Source organism: Nuphar pumila, chromosome 3 (assembly GCF_984573655.1).
Source record: "Nuphar pumila chromosome 3, dmNupPumi1.hap1.1, whole genome shotgun sequence".
NCBI classification, from domain to species: Eukaryota; Viridiplantae; Streptophyta; class Magnoliopsida; order Nymphaeales; family Nymphaeaceae; genus Nuphar; species Nuphar pumila.
In genome coordinates, this window is record NC_143251.1 from 17,246,755 (window position 1) to 17,270,178 (window position 23,424).

The window sequence follows — 23,424 nt, forward strand, 5'->3', positions numbered from 1 at the left end:
GATATGTATCATCGCAATTGACTTTGAAATAGCCGACGATAGATTTCATCGACAAAAGTCCCTTTTTCTTTGATTATATTTTTTCAGGTACAGTTTTTTAGCCAGTAAAAACATTATTTTTTATAATAAAAAAAAATCATGAGAAACAAAAATGTAAAAATAACCATCTGTAGCAAATGATAGAAAAAGTGCTCTCTCTCTCATATATATATATATATATATATATATATATATATATATATATATATATATATATATATATATATATATATATATATATATTGTTAGTATTCAGGAAAAAACTGCACAGGTAACTGAAGTTCATCTCAAACATGTGACTGCAACCTAATAAGCCTCATATGGATGACTAATATTTCTCCCCTGTTCTGGTGAAACTCCTGCATCTTCTAAACTCTTTATTATACAGGATGAAACACCAAATCCATCAGAACGAGGATCTGTCATGTGATGGGTATCACAGGTAATGGCACCACCAAGGTACTCTGCGATAATGTTTCTCCTCTTTTTGTTGCATGCTTCAAGCTTTCCATTATCTTTTAAGAAATAAGATAACCCAGAAAAAAAGATAGGCATTTTGAAGAAATTAAAAAGTAAAAATCCAGGATGTTCTGATAATGCCCAAACTACCAACTATGCAAAGAAATGGCTTACCAGCACACCAGAACCTTTCCCCCATGATAAAACCATCTCGGTGTTTATCCCATGGTCTCGAGGCTTTCTTTGGCTCATAATTTCTCTGCGAAAGTGCCCTGCATGCAGTAAAACCACCAACACCAGTGGCCATAATTGCAGCCTCTGTCCCACCGGCAACCATGATATCTGCTTCACCTCTCTTAATATGGTTAGCAGCAGCATAAAAGTAGTTTGCAGTTGCACACGCTGTAGAAATTGATTAATTTGGTCCCATTAACCAGTGATATATTACTAAAAGTGGAGCCCATGTTGGTAATTGCGTAGGGAATAAAGAATGGAGTAATTTTCTTGTAGCCCTTCAAGACAAGGTTTTCAACTCCACTGCTGAAGGCAGTCAATCCGCCCATACCTGATCCCACCAATACTCCAATTCTAGATTTGTCAAACTGAAAAAACAGACAATCTGTGTTTTACAAATGTTGCAAAAAATATGGATTTTTCATGTACATGATACAGGTGAAACATTCATGCTCCCCATATCACTTAGCCCATATCACTTAGCTGATATGATGTTAGACACTTCCAGACAGATAGATTTAAGCAAAAGCCACAGTAGAAGACTTGATGAGAATCTTAGAGAACTAGTGTCCAATATTACACTAGGTGTGCACGGTGTAAAAAAAGGCTTTAGCGACCGTCACTTACATTTTTATTTACTATTTTCATGCATTGAATTTTGACCCCAACATGATATTTTGAGAGATATTACTGGTGATTAAACCTACTAACATAGTAAATAAATCATGCTAAACACATTTCTAAGGTTAAATCATTTAGTTGATTGATCCATGCAAGCAAGAGTCTACCACCATATTGTTATCATTGGTTCAAAACAAAGTTGCTATCATTTCCAGAGCAGACATGCCAAAGAATCCAATATAGTTTTAGCCTGAATAATCTCTTCTGGCAACTGATAGAAATAGTGAACACTAATGAAAAAAAGGAAAAAACAATCAAACCTTATTCTTAACAACAGGTTCCCTGGCAACTAATGCAATATTTCATGTAAGTCATGGTTTCAGAGAATCTTGCAAATACAGACCAGCAAATCACAAAATCTATTTCTCCAGGATGTGGTTTGTTTTTTCTCAATTTTCCTTTTCCCAACCGTTTTGCTTTATAGTTCTATTTTCCCTTACCACTACTAACAATTTCTCATTTTGCACTTCACTGCACAGTTACATGCACAACAATAAATATAAACACCCACACAGCTCAAAATTTGTTAGTGAATTGTGTTATGATTTAAGAAAATTATGATCTAATCCTTCTTCAAGAAAAATTTGTTGGATCATTTTTTGGATCACACAGTTTCACAATCGCCATCATGATATAAAACACGATATAAATCAGGAAATACAACAGTGTAAATAACATGATTAACAGACGACAGAAACAATAACAGGGTGCAGGCATGTCGGTTTCCGCAAACAACCAAAATTCAGACAGTAGCATATAGACAAACATATGCATAGAACACAATAAACATAAGAGAATCATGTTAATATTGTGTAACAGGCTAAGGCGTACGGAAGTACTCCCCTTAGAGAAGATTCGCCCCCACATACAGTGCAAATAAGGGTCCGGCGTCCTTCCCCCAGGATACAATAGCCACGACGAACCAAACGGTGCAATCCGGCGGATCGTCCTTCGAAAACAGCCTCTTCGAACCAACGTTGCAGAACAACCCCTTTCGGGATAACTCAGGAAAGAGAGAGAGAGAGCAACTGGGGAGATGGGAAATCGCAGAGCTTCAGAGATGCGTCTGTCTCAGCCTGTGCGTAACCCCAGCCCTTACCACGCTTTTATAACCCACGAACGGTTATGAAACGTGGAAGGACCCGTTACGGATTCTGAGGAGACGTGATCCGTTAACGGTCTTCGAAAGATCGAGACTCGTTATGGAATCCGAAGAGTCATAACGGGCACGAACTACGAGGAGTCGTGACCCGTTATCATTTCCCATAACCCGTTACAAAATCCAAATATCCAAAGAAACTTTGGGTAAAAAGGTACTTTGTCTTGATTGGATATGGCCCTAAAGGGCCAATTACCCGAACCCGGCTCAGCTCGGCTCGGCACGACATGACACGGCACGGCGGGCGGGCGGGCGGGCGCGTGCGTGCGTGTGTGTGGTGGTCATCCCACTCCCTTGTTCTCAGGAACAAGTGTATGAGTTTACATGTGGCTTATAAAGCCCACAACAAACTCATGCACAATCAATATGGGACTATTTCACCTCATCAAGACCACTTCCTCTAAACCACTCATGTTTCTCCTTTGAATTCTTTCTCCCTACCTTCTTACACCTAACAAAAATTACATCTTAAGAATGCCGCCAAAAACTTAGAAAAAAGGGGGTGGAGGAATACTTACCTGCCCACTGCTAGAAGGCGCATCATTAACTTCTGCCGAAGATTTTCATAGGCCAATGTAGCCACCACTGTTAACCTGGGAAGGAAGAAGGAAAACTTCCTATCAACAAGCCATTGGCATGAAAGACTGTAAGGTGAAATGAACTATCAACAATCATACCTCATGATCGGACTCTGAAACAAGTCTTGAATATGAGTATACAACACAAATTAACAATCATACCTCACGATCTGGCTTTATGAACATGAATAGGCACAAAAAAAGGAGGATCCTTATCATCCAGTTCTCACCAGGTTTTTTTACATCTCCATGCATTGAGATATTTATCATTCGTTGTCGCACAAGTGGTTGTTGCTTTCGATGTATTCACTTGGATCCTTTCGGTTTCACTATCAATAGAAGAATCAACTATCATGATTGAAAAATCTTTGTTAAGAGATTGAACTCATCCCTACAAAGTGATAAGAGAACATAGCACATAAATTCCAAAACTATTCAGCATGAGTGCATCTCGACCAAATGCAAGGATAAATTACAGGTGGAATATTACATGCAAGCAAAGCAAAATCATGGAGGGAGCACAAATGTCCCCTACACCCCCCCTGCAAACCTTACTTAATTCGGGTATAAGAATATCTCCAATGATTTTAATTGTTGTATACTCCTGACGATATTCATCATCATTGACAGGACTAAGTATCAACATATTGATGACGATAATTATCATCGTCACTATGTTGAGCATTTGACAACATATTAATGACTATAATTATCATCGTCAATATGCTTATTATTAATAACGACAATTATCGTCGTTCATATATTACAAATACTTTATCATATTGACGGCGACAATTATTATCATTAATATATTACAAATAATCATCATATTGATGATAATAAATATTGTTGGAGATATAATATTGACGACGATAATTATCATCGATTTTACATTAAGCTAGTACACAAATAATCAACATATTGATGATCATAAATATCGTTGGTGATATAATATTCATGATGATAATTATCATCAGTTTTAGATTATATCGACGATGATAAATATTATCGAAGATATAATATTGACAACGATCATTGGTTTTAGATTAAACTAGTAAATAAATAATCAACATATTAATGACAATAAATATCGTCAGCAATATAATATAGATGATGATAATTATTGTTGCTTTTAGATTATATTAATGATAATAAATATCGTCGAAGATATAATATTGATGAGGATAATTATCGCCAATTTTAGATGAAAGTAGTACACAAATAATCAGCATATGAAACAAGATTTTTAAAGTTTTTTTGCAAATTTAACCCTACAAGTGCATTTAGCGTGGTCTATTTGCTTGGAATCGACTATTGGATCATTATAATTGGATAAAAATATTTTTTTTTTATACTTGCATATTTATAAAAAAATTGAGCCATTGATTTTCAAGCCTTAAAAGATCCTTCTTATACATCGTAATCAGATGATCCAAGATTCTTTTTCTAAAAAACCATGCATTTAGATCGCTTCTGTATGGTGAAATTTTAGAAAAAAAATAAAAAAAACTTATCAACATCTCGATGGACACCAGTTTACATATTTGATTGGTTAACATATTTTAGTTAGCTTGGATCAAGAGAAATTATAACATGTAAATTGGTATGAACCGAGATTTTTATAGGTTTTTTTTACAAATCTAACCCTGCAAATGCATTCAGCGTAGTCCATTTTCTTGGAATCGACTATTGGATCATCGTAATTGGATTAAGAAATATGATTTTTTATGCTTGCATATTTAAAAAAATTCTTAGCCATTGATTTTCAAGCCTTAAAAGATCCTTCTTATACATTGTAATCGGATGATCCAAAAATCTGTTTATGTAAAACCATGCATCTAGATCACATTTGTATGGTAAAATTTTAGAAAAAATAAAAAAAAAACTATGAAAATCTTAGTATATACCAATTTACATATTTGACTAGTTTGAATATTTTAGTTACCCTGGATCAAGGAAAAAAGTAACATGTAAATTGGTATGAACTGATATTTTCATTGATTTTTTTTGCAAAAATAACCCTGCAGACGCATTTAGTGTGATCCATTTGCTTGGAATCGACTATTGGATCATCGTTATTGGATAAAAAAATGTAATTTTTATGCTTGCATATTTACAAAAATTCTGAGCCATTGATTTTCAAGCCTTAAAAGATCTTTCTTATACATTGTAATTGGATTATCCAAGAGTCTATTTCTATAAAACCATGCATTTAAATCGCATCTGTATGGTGAAATTAAAAAAAAAACCTATAAAAATCTTGATGCATACCAGCATATTGATTATGATAATTATCACTAGATTACAAATAATCAATATATTGACTATGACAATTATCGTCATCAATATGCTAATCATTTATAATCTATTGATAGCATATGGACAACGATAATTATCATCATCAATAGATTATAAATAATCGACATGTTAATGACGATAATTATCGTCGTCAACATGCCTATTATTTATAATGTGTTAATTGATGATGATAATTTATTGTCGAATATGCTAGTTTTAAAATTAAAATAAAATAAAAATTAGAGATATCCAATAATAAAAATCATCGGCTATATTTGTTATATCGATGATAATTTATCACCGGCTATGTTAGTTTCAAAAAAAATGGATATAGCCGACAATAAAAATCACCGGCTATGTCAGTTTCAAAAAAAAAAAAATTGGACATAGCCGATGATAAAAATCCTTCGCTATATTTCTTATACCAACGATAATTTATCGACGATCATGTTAGTTTTAAAATAAAAAAAAAAAACAAAAATTAGACATAGCGGACGATAAAAATCGCCAGCTATATTTCTTATATCAACGATAATTTTTCGTCGGTTGTGTTCGTTTCAAAATAAAAAGAATAAAAATTGGACATAGCCGACGATAAAAGTCGTCGGCTATATTTCTTATACCAGTGATAGTTTATCATAAGCTATGTTACTTTCAAAAAAAAAATTTGTATATAGCCGACGATAAAAATCGTCGGTTATATTTCTTATATCGATAATAATTTATCGTCGACTATATTACTTTCAAAATTAATTAAAAAAATAACACTAGCAGACGATAAAAATCGTCGGCTATGTGCCTTATATCGATGATAGATTATCTTCAGTTATATTAGTATAAAATTGATGATAAATATCGTTGGCTATATGATTTTAAGCTGACGATAATTATCGTCAGCTATTGATTAAAATCGACAATAATTATCATCATATGATTATTGATGAAGATTAATTATCATCGTAATTATAAAGGATATTTGGAGATGATTAATTATCATCATAATTTAAACTCGATGATACCCGACCGTCTTCTGCATCTTCCTATTCATATTACCAATGGGATATGAACGACGATAAAATATCGTCAACAATAAATGTTTTTATTTCAACATAAAATATCATCGAGATTAAATTATTATTGACAACGATAATTTATCATCGCTACTTTTTGGTCAGTAATGACCTATTTTCTTGTAGTGTAGGAAGCGATTATATAAGCACATGAAAAACCAAAAAGAAACACTTAGAAAGCAATATGAGGCACAGAAGGAAGCAAATAAGAAATGACATCAACACAAATATATAAAATGATATAAAGCCAACATGCAAGCTTGTTTTAAAAAAATATAAATTTTTAATATAAAAAACATATAAAGTGAGAGAGAAGCAAGTGAGAAGAGATTAGAAATGAGAGAAATGTTAAGTGAAAGAGAATTGATTTGAGAAACGAGGAGGAAGCGGGCTTTCCGTTAAAAGAATTGAATTCTCATATTTTGTTAGCGGGTTTCCCAAAGCTTCCCTTTCTTTTGAGGAAGCAAGGAGTTTTTTTGTTCCGAAGCGAGCTTCCCCACCTGGTAAGAAGCTTCTGGTAGCTATGATTTGAAGTAAATGCAGTTAATATGGTATAGCTTTTAAAAATATTTTTTACATCTTGAGGTATAAATTTCATTTTTATAGTAATTATGGCTTGAGGAAATGGTTACTACTGCTACAGTTAAATGTTTATTGAGACGAGTATGCTTCACCTAAACCGTCTGTCTAATTTATCCTTGTATATTTCATTATACACGTGTGCTAGATACTATTTGATATAGCAAATTAGATGTAAATCCGACTCCGAATCCACTTATCTTACATCCAACTGTATCTGACCTGAGTCTGACCTGTTTACATCCCTAGGTGTTCAAGTGGGTCATTGGCGCATCCAATCTAAAATTAAGTGATTGGCATCCATCCCTGACCCAGATCAGGTCTAAGGGTTCCACTTAGTGCCTGGACCTGAATCTAATCTGGGTGTTCGAGTCCATCCCGAGATTTGGTCAAGTGTTTAAGATCTTTAAGATTTTTGTAACAAATTCTTTGAAAAGTTTTTTGCGGAATTAACAGGGCCTAGTTTTATAATCACTAATTAACCCAGACCTGATCCTACCTAAGCCAGATCTGATAAAAGCTGAACCCAAACCCAGCACATGCACTTTAGGCCCAAACCTGATCAGCTGTCAGTCTTTCCAAGAACTTCATTCAAGGGGGAGAAATAGTGTTATTTATTAAATAGATATTTCTTAAAAAGATACATGAATCCCTACTTAACCTGAGATACTAATTGGAGGTTTAAATGTGTTGGTTAGACCCAGTTTTGCCCAAGGACTCCTTTTACTATAGTTTTCAAACCTAAGTCCAAGTGAAATCTGCTAATGCCAATGGATTTGCCATGGTTTCATTTATACTGAAGAGATCAATTGCAGCTGAAAAATATTTATTTAAAGCTGCTAGGATCTTCTACATAAGCCATTAACCCTACTACTAGGGCTGGTAAATGAGCTGAACCAACCAAATAAAGGGTGTTCAAGCTCGGCTCATTCTTGTGGTGAGCCGAGCTGAGCTCGAGCTCATGGCAAGCCTGGCCCATTTAAACAAGTCGAGCTTGAGCTGGATGGTTAACAAAATTATTTTTTATAAAATTAAAAATAATGAAACTGCACTATATATCTTTTGAGGCAAGCTCGAAATAACTCATTTACAAAAGCAACACATTGTCTATAAGTTGAAAGCAATATGATTTGAACTCTAAACTTATCGCTTGCAAGCCAAACACTTCAACCACCTAATACTATTTGATATAAAATATATTTATTTCTAGTTAAAATATAAACTCTAAACTTATCGCTTCCCATTATCCAAAGGGCAGGTGGTTTAGCTTGAATATATGTGATTGCATAGGTAGATAAGAACTAGATCTAAAGCCACACAACAAGCCATGATCAGCATATCTATGTAAAGAGATTTGGCTTCACTTAATTACTATCGCCAACAGATTTAACAAAAAAAAAGGTTTGACTTCACTCAATTATTATCACCCAAAAATTTAAATAAAAAAGTCTGACTTCACTTAATTACCATCACCTATTAAACAACTGCCCATTGAGATCTAAATAAAATTAAGTAACTCAAAGCTAAGATTAAAAATTGTGCCAGCCCTAAATTAAACTATACATCTGCCATCATTTGGTGATCATGCCTAACCACAAGATAGCGATATTGCTAGAAATTAACAGGAGCGCGACTATCGAGGCATACTACTGCTCATCCAACTTCATTACACCAAGAGTTATCTAATTATCAACAAAGTGACCACTCATCTAATTAAACATAATCTAAATTACAAAAATTGGTACACCAACAAAAAATTGTGCCCATCTTGAGGAAGGGTAAGGCTTCTTTTATAGATCCCACAAAAACAACTAGAAATAGTATATGTCCATTGGTTGTGCCATACTAGTGCTCATTATTGGTAATCAGCATTTTGGTAGACCCGCTAATCAAATATCAGCACCAAGACTCCTCTTTTCAGTACGGATCCAAAATTTGCAAAACTCAAAAAACTCAAACCATTGTTTGGCTGGTGCCACATGCACAAGTTGATTCATTGCTAGGAAAAACAAGAGAGGAATGGTTGTTTTGGTAAAAACACCTATGGGCATGACAGCAAAACTTTTGGCAACACAACTCAACAAATTCATTTCTAAGGTCAATATTTAAGTAATTAATGCTACTACACGGCTCAATTGATCTATCAGCACCATATATCATAAGTCAAAGAGACATTTTGGTCAATTAATTATGCATGTTTTAAGGTTCATGCGCACGAAAGGCACCAGAATTGCAAGATTGCGACTTGGGAAAAGCCTGTATTCTCCACCGACTACACGTAGGGTAGCCTCTGGTTGGTAAAACCCTTGAGGTCCCCTGTCCCCGAGGTTTAAAAACTCGCTGAGTCTATCCAGTGACTCGGTTTGACTCAGTCACTTACTGGGTCAAACCAGTGAATGACGTCAGTAGAGTTTTAGCATGACTTGGCTAAGTGAGCTCATGACTCGGCTGAGTCATATATATGTATATATATATAATTATAATTATATATATATATTATGTACAATATAATATAAATATTATGTATATTATACATAAAAAGATTGTTATTCATATATTAATAGAAGTATACATTAAACATATTATAAAAATAACATATAATGCATATTATATACAATGTATTAATAATATATTATAATATATATTACATGTTTTATATAAACTATAAAGTTAACATCACCCGGCGAGTCACGATTATGGACAAGCCGCGTGATATGAGTCACTGGGTTCCAGCTTCGACCTTGAGGCAAAGGATGCTACCCATGGGTTTCAAACTTGTAATGTCCTATCAACTTGGTGGCATTCCCCTATGTACTAGATGAGGGGAGCCCTTCTTGGGCTATTTAGGGTTAGGTTTGCAAAGAAAGAAACACATTCATTTTAATAAATAAATAAATACTTTCCGATGTAGCAACTAAAGTCAATCATACAAGAGAAGAACTCACGATTTAACGTGGTTTGGTTTGGTTCGGTTCAGTTATGAACCTACGTTCACGAAAGGCACTCTCTCTCTCAATCTCTACTTGATGCAGAGAGAGATTATTTATCAACGGTTCAGACACCAAAATCCCTATAATGAGAGAGTTTTTGCTAAGATTGTGGAGTTTTCAATCCACTCATGCATAGGATTAGGATCACAAGAATCGGCTCTCCATCTTTCCTTCTTCATGCAGTCTGCCTCATCACTTTCCTGATTCCTATTATCATTATCTTCGTAAGATTTTGGTAATTCTTTATTTAGTACTATAGAAATCGATCTTCCTTTTAATGTGGGTTTGGATGTGCTGACACTCTGAAGTCTGACCCCGATCCATACTTCTAACAACAAGAAATTCAAAGCAACATAGAATCTCTTATCCCAGGTCAATTAGAGCATAGAACTCAAGCAAAGGTTTTCGTATGATTTGAAGTCACAACCCTCTTATGTGATCTCAATTCCAACGGAAGTTTGCCTAAGCTCTCTCTCTCTCTCTCTCTCTCTCTCTCTCTCTCTCTCTCTCTCTCTCTCAAGGATATGGATATGGGTACATTACAGATTGAAAATGCAAATATGTGATTTTTTATGCAAAGACCGACATGAAAACACATATTTTCAAACATTAATATATCATAAATATAGTTGATAAATTCAATGCATAAAAATATTGATAAATAATCTAATACAAAAACTGTAAAAAATAAAAAAAAAAATATCGGACACATGTCATGTAGACGTGTAACCCTAACTAACGCCTCTTGACGTAGCTAACAAGTCTGTATACCACTGATGCTTGACCTAGATTACACACAATGTGGAAACATGGATCCAAGTCTACTCGGCCCAATTAAGATCCACTTATATCCTGCTAGATCCAACCCATTAAGACCATTTTTTCTCAAGCTAGGGATAGGCCCCTTGGGACCCTTTTTTCTAACATAAAAATGCACATTAGCCAATGGCTGACCTATAATGACTACTCAAAGATCTGACCTAGACCCAACGTATCTGTATTAGAACATATATCACTTTTCAGACACCAAGGTAGTTAGATGGAACCAAACATTCGTTAGGTCTGACTAAAGTCTATTGTCATAAATATCACAGACATTTACCACAGAGGTGTTTTCCCACGTGGTAAGCGGAGTCCTGTGTGAAGCTAAAGGCTCAGGATCGAATCCTCTGCAATATGGGGCGGCTGTTGTTTTGGTAGGGTCTGCCTAACCCCAGCTTGTCTTTTAAAAATAAAAATAAAAAATAGCAGACTCTTACCAGCTATACAACGATATTATTGCGATTTGAACTTACAACTTCCCAACACAAGGTGACGTGCACTATCTGCTCCTACCAGACAAGCTGAGCCCCGTTAGTATATATCATGATATTTTTCTCGCTGAGAAAACCCCAAGACCTAGATTTGGATAATTGCTCAACTCTTTACCGTACCCACAAGTTGAGCTAAGTTGGGACTTGGGGGGTTGAGCTTTGGGACCCATATGTGTAGTGGCTTTCTTTATTTTGTTTATCTTTTTGCTTAGAGTCAAGAGACTCATCATTACTATCTTAAAGATTTTTTTTTTTTATAATTAAAAAAAAACGTCTTGCTTGTCAAGTTCATTAGCCTAAAAATTTCAAATTCTCGTTCTTCATCAAAGAGTAGGTCAGGCTCACGACAAGAGACGAGCACCTGTGAGTGGTTTATATTTTTTTATAGGTTAGCTTTTTTTCTAGAAAGACAAACTGCGGTTAGGCAGACCCATCAGTTATTATTCAACGTACCATTGAGGTTTGAACCTGTAGCCTCCCACCTCAAAGAGACGTGCACTGACAGCTACTACCAACCAGGCGGAAGCCCATTAGAAGGTTATCTTTAGTATCTTAACCTATCACTTCTTTCTTTTTCATTTTTGTGATGAGAAACCCTCCCTAAGACCCGGGTTTACCAACACCTAAGCCCCCACCAGTTAAAGGCATCCATTCACTCACCTCAAAAAAAAAAAAAAAACTTGTGATATCCTGTCAACTTGATGACAGTCATGAATCACCTCTGCCAGCTAAGGAGACCCCTCCACCCTTAAAACTTTAGGGTGCCTTTGTATAATGTGGAAGGGGCATGGAACCTCCATGGATGGTAACAAAGACCCCACTGGGGTCTTGTTTAACTTGATCCAAGCCATGTCTGTGCATCCAGAACGATCTGTTTTTTGTGTGGCTCAGCAAATGTGCCCTTATTCTGTGTCTTGGACAATCTGGTAGGTTCAGTCCCTTGTCCTGATGATCGACAGGAGCATATTGCAAGCAACAAGCATTTGTCTCCAAGAATAATGAATCGTGATGGTTGATAGCTGTTTTGGTTGTTTTGTCGTGTGTAAACATGAATGGTCTCCACTATGATTTAGGGGTGTCAATGAGTGAGACTTTCACTGCACCTCGTTGGTTCAGATCCAGATCCAGATCCAACCCAACCTTTTTAGATGTTGGTACTGGGTCTTTACCAGACTTACCATAGAAAAAATCAAATCGGGATCCTATAAGGATAACATAAATCAGACCCAGTCTATACTTAGTAAAATACTTTCTTTGATGTTTTTAATATTAAAATTGTGTAGCTTAATTAGAACTTAGGCCAGAACACCATATAATGGGACCCTATGAGATTAACCCAGACTGCTGAATCGAACACATGACGCCACCGAGCCTTCCAAAACATTCCGACACGCTCGCCCTAACAAACTAGGCGACCCAGTGGGGGCTCTCTGCTGTGTTTGGTAATTCATGAGAATGTCAAAAATAGTTGTATCATATGCACTCCTCTACTACTTTTATTCTTTTTTTTTTTTTAAAGGCAAGTTGCGGTTAGACAGACCCTTACCAGTTATACAACTTTACCGTTGAGTTTTGAATGTGCAATGTCCCAACCAGTGTTGTTAAAAGTGTGCCTGGCCTTGAGGTGAGGCCCTCTGCGCCTCAAGGCACCAGCGGCATGAAGACAGCCTAAGGCAAGAAGAAGAAGAAAATTTTTCACAGCTAAATAATTTGTTAATTAGTGTCTTAGTTACTTTTTATAGTTTTTTTAAATCTTATTATGCTGTGTAGTTTTTTTCACAGCTATATAATTTGTTTTTAAGTTATATAATTAGTTTCTCAATTATATAATTAGTTTCTCTGTTACTTTTACATGTTAATCTCATATTTTTTAGTATTTATTTGAGATTTATTATTGGTTGTTGCTTCATCAATAAAGTATTTTTTTGTTTATTTATATTTTAAGATAATTTTTTATAATTTTTTTAAGTTTTAAAAAAAAAATTGAGGCTTAGGCTTTACGCCTTGCCTCAGTTTTTGGTGGAACGCCTCAACACTTTTCACAACATTGATACCAACACAATTTGATGTGCACTAGCTGCTCCTACCAGACAAGTGGAGGCCCCCTTGGTGTGTTACTACTACTTTTACTTTTACTTTTACTTTTTGCAATCAAAATTAAGTGGTTTGAGACATAATTGTGATCAAGCCTTTTTAGCAAAAATATGCTCAAAGTTTAATATTCCTAGCTTCTCTAAGAAGGCACTCAGATATATCACATACGAAAAATGGCACTGGAATTTGTCCTTATTTTTTGTAGTTTACTGATTTTTAAAATTTTCTTTCCAAGCAAAAAAGAATAAAAGTTCATTTATTGTATGTCTTCATTATAACTACTAGAATTGTATGTACCTAGATCCAATACACTGGTAGATTTAAAACATAAACCCGTAGTTTTGGAAATATAGGCATCCTATAACGGTAATCTTAAAAGTTTTAGGACCTAATTTGGCTTTCTTATTTGAAAAATCTTACAAAGGCCAGCCCTATTGATAATCCAAGGAAACTCAAAATTTTCACCTTTTTAATGTTCACAAGGCATCTGGTTTTAGATGAACAGTAAGACTTCATTTTATAAGTTGAACCTTCTCTTTTTGTTTTATTTTCTTTTGATTTTTCACCAACATGAGAAAATTTTTACAAAGGATGGTTCCCTAAGCAAAAAGCCTGAAGCAAGGATAGTTCCCTAAACAAAAAATCGGAGGCAAGAATTGATGTTATTAGATGCATTTTTATTCATATCTAACAAGAATAAATGTTAAGCAGATGTAAATGCAAGGGTAATTTACATACAGACGTCTATGTGCCTCAGGATTGAAAAAAGATGAACCACTCAATTATTTAAGAAATTGTTCAATGACCACCCGAGGTTCTTTTACCCTCTAAATTTTTTTATTTGGAATTAATTGCTCTCTCTCTCTCTCTCTCTCTCTCTCTCTCTCTCTCTCTCTCTCTCTCTCTCTCTCTCTCCGTGAGAGATGGATAGGGTGTTGTGTGTTCTCCCCCGAAGACGCACTGTTTGCTACAGTGCATGTTTGGGGTCCAAATGAGTGTCACATATATATGCACGTGGGGCTCGTATTCCCGTGTGTGTCGACATCACTTAGCATCAGAGTCTGGTGCGGTTGCAAAAACTTAAGTACCCTTTCTTGTTATTCTTGCCATGAAATGACGGTTTGAGAAAATAACAAAAATGTCCTCCATTCAAAAAAAAAGAAATGACAATTCGAGAAAAGGACAAAAATGTCTTTCATTCAGAAAGTCGAGGATGATGTTAACTCTTCAAAGTCCAAACAGCGAAACAAACCTGAAGTACTCTCTCTTTCTTTTCTGTTTGAACTTTTCGTCGTCATCTTCTTCTTCTTTCTTCTTTGTGAAACATTATAAAAACCCTTCTTTCTCTCTAGAGAAGAAATTAAGGGAGGCAAAGAGCCAGTTATCCGATGGCGATCGTCGTCATCTTTCTGCTAGCAGTGGCCAGAATGCTGCCCTCGTCCAGCGGGCAACCGATTGCAGTGGCCTCTCTGCCGCCTTCGAAGGACACCTACAACAAAATCTTCCTCCAGTACACCTACAACAGAGTCTTTCAAAGTACAATTCATCTATCCCTATGTCGGCAATACTTCCGATCAGGGCTATGCCTTCCAGGCCACCTGACGCTGCTCAACATGGTCGTTCACACCCTTAAGTCCTGGCGGGCATTCATCAAGTTCTGGCACCGCGAGGTTCGCATCTTGACCTTCGGCTCCGTGCTCTCCGACAGGACCCACCTCCCCGCCAACGTCAGGAATGGCACGTTCTTCTTCGGCTTTCCCATCATGGACTTCAAGATTGCCATTAGGATGGCTGGCGACTACAGCCTGATCACGACGAAGATCGTGCTCAAGGGGGCGGAGTTCGACATCATGATTTACGATTTACACACAGTAGCGATTTACGAAAATCGCGTAGAAAAAAAATGGCAAATCGCTATCGAGTAGCGGTTTACGAAAATCGCTAAATCGAGTAGCAATTTACAAAAATCGTGTAGCAAAAAAAAATAGAAAATCGCTAAATCGAGTAGGATTTACGAAAATTGCGTAGCGAAAAAAAATACAAATCGCAACGCGATTTTCGTAAATCTCGTAGCAAAAAAAAGAAGAAAAAATTATCCTTTTCTAGAATAATCATTTCATAATACCATTGGCGGGAAAGGGTGTTACGAAAACCGCAAGCAAGAAACAATCGAAGGAAACAATAAACAAGAACGATCAAACAAAACACAACGACACATAGATTTACGTGAAAAAACCTCCCCTCAAATCCGAGAGAGAGTAAAAAACTATGGCCGCCCAGAGGAAAAACTTTATTGATTTTTTTCAACAGTTACAAGAGGAAAAGAAAAGAAAGAATTTATATAAGGCCCAAAAAAAATTTCTTCTGGGGGCATTGCTCCCCAGAGACCCCTCACCCGCTGAACGCACAATGGGACCTATACCGAGGGAGTCCCCGGAACCCCTTTTGTAAGGCAAAAACTCTGAATCAGGCTCCACAACTCATCAAGTTGAACCATGCTACAATCAGTGTGCAAGTCGGTCGGTGTTTGATGGAGCAGTGTAGGATCGTTTGTTGGATGTGCACAAAGGCAGAAAGAGAAGGGAGAGAGAGAGAGAAAGGGTCGATGTTCATAGCCTTCTTTAGGAGGGATTCCATTCTCGGATAATCCTGCAGTGCAGGGACTGGGTCTTAAATAACCATCTCTGGAGTACTTAAGTCTTTGCAACCGCTCCTTTTCTAGAATCGTCGCTTTATGGCACCAATGGCGGAAATGGTACTTAAGTCTTTGCAACCGCATGGAAGTCTGACGCTAACTGATGCTGACAAACATGGGGATACGAGCCACACGTGCTTACATACATGGCGCTCATTCAGACCCGCGAACATGCAGGGTGCACATATAATCTGCTTCGAAACAATATGGCTATCTCTTTTGCAATCAAATGCCGTCCCACAGCCTTCACACACGAGCTTCTCAAAAAACAGACAAAACCACCATCTTATTTATTTTTAAAAGTTAACTAGTTAGATGAATGGGCAACTGAGGCGATCATCTAAGCAATTTTTTTTAAGAGTTGGACACTTATATTAAATATTTGAAATTTAAGACATCTAAACCCAAATTTGTCATATGTTAAGCACCTACATATACATTACCCTAAATGCAAATAGGATGTGAAGGGGGAAATGGCATTTGCTCCTAGGATAATGCATGAATGGATCGATATTCATTTAAGACTATGACAACAACTTGCTTTATTTTTCAAGCATCAAGCACTTTTCTTTGCGTAGAAGTCTAACAAGAGTTCGAAGATGCCTATTCTCAAAAAATGCCCTTTATTTGTTACTTTCAGGTTGCCAGGGGAGGGCCTCAACCCTCAAGGGTTTTTACCAATTAGAGGTCTGCTAACGTGTGGCGGGTGATTGAAGAGGGGGGGGGGGGGGGGGGGGGGGGGTTGTTAAAACATCTCTATCATGTTTTGAATATTTATAACTTGAGTCATGTTTTTTTTATATTTACACGGAGAAACCAACCCCAGGATTAGAGACCTAGTCGGGCTGGATTTGTCTGCTGTACTTACAGTCGTTGTCCTGTCACCACAAATGTCGTGGGCTTACTCCTTGCCCCAAGGGAGTCGCCACACTTCACCAATTCTCCCTGCATTTTATCAGCACATCATTGGTCACAAGACTGTTTGAAAATTTTCACCATTCAAATTTGTACTGGCTAAGGCTTAATCTTAGGAATCATTAAGAGTCTTAAAGGGATTTAATTGGAACCCTAGAGGTTAGTGAACTCTTTAACACCATCATTGATTTTCAACTGTTTCCATTGAATGTTTCCTGGACCTCACTTTATAGATTTGATCAGTCTAGTCTTTTTTTTTTTAGCTAAACTCTACTTTTTTTAGTGGGAACATGCGTTTTTTCAGGTTAAGAGGTTTGTGCAAATCAATGGTCAACAATGAACCACTGGAAAAAAAGAAAAACAACAACAATTTTACATCAAAACATTCATAAATACAAAGTATGTTTCTTACTGAACAACCTATGACAAACACATGCATTGGGTCTGTTCGAGTAAATATCACCTGTACGGGGGTCTCTGCTTGTCTGGTACGAGCAGCTAGTGCACGTCACCTTGTGTTGGGACGTTGCAGGTTCAAAACCCAATGGTATAGTTGTATAACTGGTAGGGGTCTGCCTAACCCCAGCTTGCCTTTAAAAAAAAACACAAAGTATTACCTGTAACCATGGGTTTCGACTATACCTTCTAGGATACCAGATATAGCATTGTATGTCCAATGCCTACCCTCGCTAAATTGGCTCCAACTCCCTAGGGTCAAGATCAAAGAATGACGCTGACCTCACAATAAGCCTCATGAAACCCTGGCCGCGTGTGAATAAAGATGTAGGAGAGTGAATCAGGTCAAGGGTACTGGCAAGGAAGGGTCCCTCTAAGCAGTGTCAACGGGCCAGGTTTACTCGAACCTGACCCCAACCAAACCCTATAGGGTCAGGTTATGGTGATAAGTATGAAAACCCGATTAAGACCCGGGTCCGGACCCAAACGTCTGATTAATACATGGACCCGGGTATAGTTTGTGAAATTTTATACCAGACCCGGACCCAACCTGAGTTTCGATTAAGACCAGCAATTTTTTAATATAAAAAATATGGTTTTACTGGGTATGTTCCAGGTTTGGTTCATATAGTTCTTATAGAGTCCGTGTATGGTTTTTCTTATAGTGGACCCGATTAAACCCGAGTTTGGACCCAATACCATACCTGAAAATCTGGTCCAAGTCTGGTTCTACCTGGGTCTGAACCCGTTGACACCCCTAGTCCCTCTGATGTTCATCCGTGTGAGACACACCCATGTTCGGTACCGGTTTTAAGCCACCCTTTGTTGATGTCTTGGATGTTCATCATCCACAGCATCAACGGCTCTGAAAACTTTTGAACACAAGCGACGCAGATCGGGGTACCCCTGACATGATCCGCTCTCAATGTATATAGATGGGCTGCCATGTGCATAGCAGCGTCACCTGAAAGTCATGATCAACCTAAAAGCTGAATACTAGCTAAAGGGGGAAAAAATGAAAAGAAACTCAAACAAACTAAAGGAGAAGCAGCACCCAGCTTACATGCGATCAAAGATGCTGCGTGACTGTTTCTTCTCTCCTTTATTTGTTTTTCTTTTCATTTTTTTTTAATAGCTTTCACCATCTAACTGCTTAAGAATTATAAGATATTAAAAAAGGAAATAGCAGAGAGAGAGAGAGAGAGCATCTGTCTATTTTTAAAGGGTTAATAGTAGTTTCCTTTTAGATGGATTTGTATCTCAATGGAAAGAGACGCGTAAGACGAGACGAAGAAGCGGAGACGTATTTGTGTGTGCGCATAAAAATAAAGGGATAGAAGACACGCTGATTGTCTCGCTGGGCAGAGCTGACTTGGTGGACGACCCCCACCGGCTGACCTTTCTTTGAAACAACCGAACCAACGAAATCACCCTCTATTTTCAAACTCTTTTGGAGGACCCCAAGAGAGATAGAGATTCCAATTTTTTCCATCTGACCAACCAACCACAATCCTCTCTCTCTCTCTCTCTCTCTCTCTCTCTCTCTCTCTCTCTCTCTCTCTCTCATAATCCCCCTTTTGTTTGTCTTTGTTGGTTGGGTTTTTTTTTACACCAACCCATTGTCGATCAGGATCTTTATTGTATTCTTTGTTTTCGTTCATTCCGCTTTCCAACTCAAACATTCAGGCCAGCTAATCTTCTGTTTTCTAATCCCATTTTTCCTCCAAGCCGTATTTTGATAATCAAATTCGTTCGCCATCCCCCTTGTCCGGATTTTATTGATTCTTTTTCACGCCTTTCTAATCCACCCTTCTTTAAATTTCCCAACCCATCTCCGTCTCTTTCTCTCTCTATCCGAAAATGTGGCCGATGGATATGTAGTCGTGGTTCTTGTTGCTTTCTGGCTGATTGAAGACCCTTCGATTGGCAGACTTTATCTACATGATCGGATGAAAATCCATGGGAATCGTGAAGGACAGGGTCAGGCTCACTGTTGGTGGGGAGATCTTCGAGACGACGACGACGACGCTGGCGAACGCCGGCCGGAATTCGTTGTTCGGCGCTATGCTTGACGACGATTGGAACCCTAGAGGATCCGCCGCCGCCGCCAGCAGCAGAAGCGGCTCGGACGAATACTTCATCGACCGGAACCCGGCATGCTTCTCGGTTCTGCTGGACCTGCTGCGCACCGGCGAGCTCCACATCCCGGCGAACATGCCGGAGCAGCTCCTCTACAGGGAGGCCCTGTTCTACGGGGTGCTGGATCACGTTCGCGCGGCCAGGTGGGGCGCCTTCGACGGCAACCGCGTGATGCTGGCGGCGTCCGTGAGCGGCCGGGCGCCGGGCGACGGCACCGCCATCCGCGGCGGCCCCGACGGCCGCTGCGTGGTGGCTCACGGAAGCATGGTTCACGCCTACGACTGGACGCTGGAGCAGCTCCCCCCTCTCAACTTGAACTACCAGAGGATCAACGACATGGGGTTCGTGGACGCCCGCCGGGTGGTCGTCTGCGCCTGCGAGCGGATCGACAGGGGAGACAGCGGGATGGGCATGTTCAATTCGTCGACGGGGGAGCTCCTCTTCAAGTTCCAGGTCTGCCACGAGAACCAACCGAAGAGCTTCACGGCGGGGGCACTCAGCTTCAGCTGTGACTCCGCGCGGATCTTCGCGAGCTGCAGGGGGAGGAGCAACGAGTACGGCATAGGGGTGTGGGACGGCCACACCGGGAAGCAATCGGATTTCTACTACGAGACCCCTGGCTGGTCCGTCGGCGACTCCGGCAGGCTCCAGTGGCTCCCCAACAACGGCCTCCTTTTCGTCGCCACCCTCTACCCGAGGACGGAGAATTGCTACATCACCATGCTGGATTTCAGGGAGAAGAGGACCGTCTGGTCGTGGTCGGACGTCGGGGCGCCGGTGACGGTCGACGAGAAGCTCGTGCTCGACGCCATCGTCATGGAGGACGGCAATTCCGTCTGCGTCGTTAACCAATACGACGATCTGGGGTTCATGGATCTGAGGAGCAATCTCAGTAGCGTGAGGTGGAGCACGAGGAGCAGGCTGCTCAAGGTGGGCAGCGCAGACGAGAGGTGCTACCCCAAGCTGGCCGCCCACGGAGGCCAGCTCTTCTCCTCCACCAACGACAGCATCTCTGTGTTCTGTGGGTCGGATTGGGTCTTGACGTCTCGGCTCCGTCGAAGCCACGGTGGCTCCATCTGTGACTTCTCCATCGGTGGGGATCGACTCTTTGTTCTTCACAATGAAAAGGACGTGTTCGACGTGTGGGAGACTCCTCCTTTGAGACCTCTGTCGTGACCACACCCGACTCCCCATCGCTTCTTTCAGCAATTAATGATGAGGACATACTTCGCTCGTCAATGTCTCTCTTTTAATTTACCTTTCCTTGGTACCTCAGCTCTCATGCTTTGTATGCAAAAACGTCCCCCAGTTCATTTTTTTTTGTTAACTGCTACCCTGCCGGAACCAGCAGGTACAAGTAATTGTTTACATATGAGGTTGAGTTTGGATCGGGGAAATTGATCATGTGGCTGATGATTGTTTTCTGGAGGGCTTCTCTGTATCTTTAGCTTCTTGATTTTCTTCCTCCGTTGTTGTTTTCTTGTTTTCTGCTGCTTTGTCCAAGGAGCTGGTTCACGTGGAAGGGAATCATTAACACGATGCCACAAACAAGAATAACTGATACTGTCTGATAATTCCAACCGACTAGACCTTTTTTTCTTGGAGGTCGCAGTGGAATCTGTTTTCCTTTTTTGGGTACGGAAACATAGAGCAAACGGTCTAAATCAACTTACATGGAAAACTGTGACTATTTGGAATTGTTTGGGACATTACCCTCTCTTGTTTGGGACATTACTCTCTCTCTCTCTATATATATATATATATATATATATATCTTGTTTGGGACATTACTCTCTCTCTCTCTCTCTCTCTCTCTCTCTCTCTCTATATATATATATATATATATATATATATATATATATTTATTCCGTTTGGCAAACACTTGTGTTGGTGCAGTGCTGTGGATGGGCAGAGGTAGTTTTGCATCTACGACAAATGGGTTTTAAATCGCACCAACTTACCTGGTGAATGTTACACCTGACACATCTAGCCAGGAGTTATTCCTATCTACTTGCGTTCCCACTTGGGGGTTAATCATGAATCAGTTTAAACCATGGAATAAATTTCACAAGGCGCTTCTAAAGTGGATAACTTGGTGATAAATTTCAGGCTAGCAATCAACAGAAAGCCCGATCATCCAAAAAAATTCAATAGAAGGCCCATCAGGCTAGAACTTCCTTCTTACTACTAGCAGTTTTAAAAATCTGCTAGCAGTCTTTACTAAAATAAGAGAGAGAGAGAGAGAGAGAGAGAGCTAAGACATTTTGCCCGAGGCAAATTCAAATTATTTCAAATAATTCCAATAACAATGTCTAATAAAAATTAGGCATGAACTTTCTTAAGAATGTTATGGGTCGGGAGTCCTGGGGAGCAACATCATCAAACGGTACATAATTATGCTTTTGATTGTAAATGTGGCACGTTGTCATTATTGTCTTCATTAGACGCCAGTTCCACGTGGCTTCGTTCATATACTATTCATCGAGAACAAAAGGAAAAACATCAGAAAAGTATGCAACACAATGGAGAAATAAAGGCCAAAACAAGTTTTGAGAATGGATTGTTCTATCAGCTTGAAATGTACCTTGCCCCAATTTTCTTTAAGGGATTGGTGAGCAGACCGCAGATTATAGCTTGGTATCCTTGGAGAAATATGATGTGGGATGTGAACATTGATATCATGACAGAGAATCTCTATCCTGCGCATAAATGATAGGAAAAAGACATGAGAAACACTTCGAAATTTGTATTAGTCCATTCTATGCTCAAGTTCCTTCGCTTGTGTGGGCACACATTCACATACAATAGCATGTACAGATATTTTGGTGATTATGCACTCATGTCCATCCGTAGGTTTTTCCAGTCATCAGCATTTACGCCACTTCTGATTGGTTCTAGAAAATTCAAGGCAACTGGCTCACATTCAATATCATATTTTTATTAGCTAAATATTTTATCACATTTCATTCTTCATTTTAGAGAAGGAAAAAAAAAAGCAAGATGATTATTGGCAAGAAATGTACGTAAAGAGGAGCCTCTATTCATTTATCACGTCTACAATGAAAGACAAAAATTAACTGATAATTCTCATAAAACTGTTGATTAATGTCAGTGCATCTTTCTCCTTGAGACTGCATGAACCTAGGGATTCAGTGTCTTTTCTCCCTTTCCATGGAAATGCATCATGGAACTCAGTTATGCACCATACATTAGCATTGTGGAAAAAAAACCTCCATCACCATGCAAATGCTAGCCAAGAACATGGCAATTCACTGAGCTTACCCCAGATAAAAACTTCCTTTGTAACAGGCCAGATACTCATAAGCAAGATTTTTTTCAGACGAGATTCTTACAAGCTAGATGTTTTCCAAATTAGTCAGATAAGCTTTTAAATTGAGCAGCAGAAACACCATGTAACACAAATCTTAACCAAACATATGAAAACAAAATTGGATCCATATAAAAGCCAATAATTTTAGAACATGTGAGAACCTGCAAGGATGAAGAACTTATGAGATCATGCAAGAGAGAGAGAGAGAGAGATGAATGAATCAAAATGTGGGAATTTGTGGCATGTGGCCAAAATCTTATTGGCAATAGGGACAAAATGCTAGGCGTGGTGTTTTAACAGATAACCCTTATATAGAAAGAGTAATTAATATGAACCCATTAGCATATTACATGTATCACGGAAGCACTGAACAGTGGCTACCCGTTGCCTCCAC

At 38.5% G+C, this 23,424-nt stretch overlaps 2 protein-coding genes and 1 pseudogene across 3 annotated transcripts in view; 1 reads left to right on the plus strand and 2 right to left on the minus strand.

Annotated features, from left to right (window-relative positions):
• Positions 1–345: 345 nt before the first annotated feature.
• LOC149842154 (3-oxoacyl-[acyl-carrier-protein] synthase I, chloroplastic-like) lies at positions 346–3,254 on the minus strand. Its single transcript, XM_090000597.1, has 6 exons — positions 3,250–3,254; positions 3,091–3,165; positions 2,954–3,023; positions 947–1,100; positions 673–900; positions 346–554 (listed from the first exon to the last, which is right to left on the minus strand). The coding sequence occupies exons 1-6, from the start codon at positions 3,252–3,254 to the stop codon at positions 346–348; spliced, it is 741 nt and encodes a 246-aa protein (XP_089856723.1).
• A 16,133-nt stretch (positions 3,255–19,387) lies between these two features.
• LOC149842155 (BTB/POZ domain-containing protein At2g24240 pseudogene) lies at positions 19,388–20,998 on the plus strand (annotated as a pseudogene). The gene has a single exon (XR_016431040.1). The product of XR_016431040.1 is annotated as a BTB/POZ domain-containing protein At2g24240 pseudogene (transcript).
• Positions 20,999–21,961: 963 nt separating this feature from the next.
• LOC149842156 (omega-6 fatty acid desaturase, chloroplastic-like) overlaps positions 21,962–23,424 on the minus strand; it is an 83,147-nt gene continuing 81,684 nt past the window's right edge. Inside the window, exons 9-10 of the mRNA XM_089998948.1 lie at positions 22,284–22,398; positions 21,962–22,173 (exon numbers count right to left, since the gene is read on the minus strand). Coding sequence (XP_089855074.1) covers positions 22,012–22,173; positions 22,284–22,398 — 277 coding nt within the window. The 3' untranslated portion in view covers positions 21,962–22,011. The remainder of the gene's footprint in view (positions 22,174–22,283; positions 22,399–23,424) is intronic.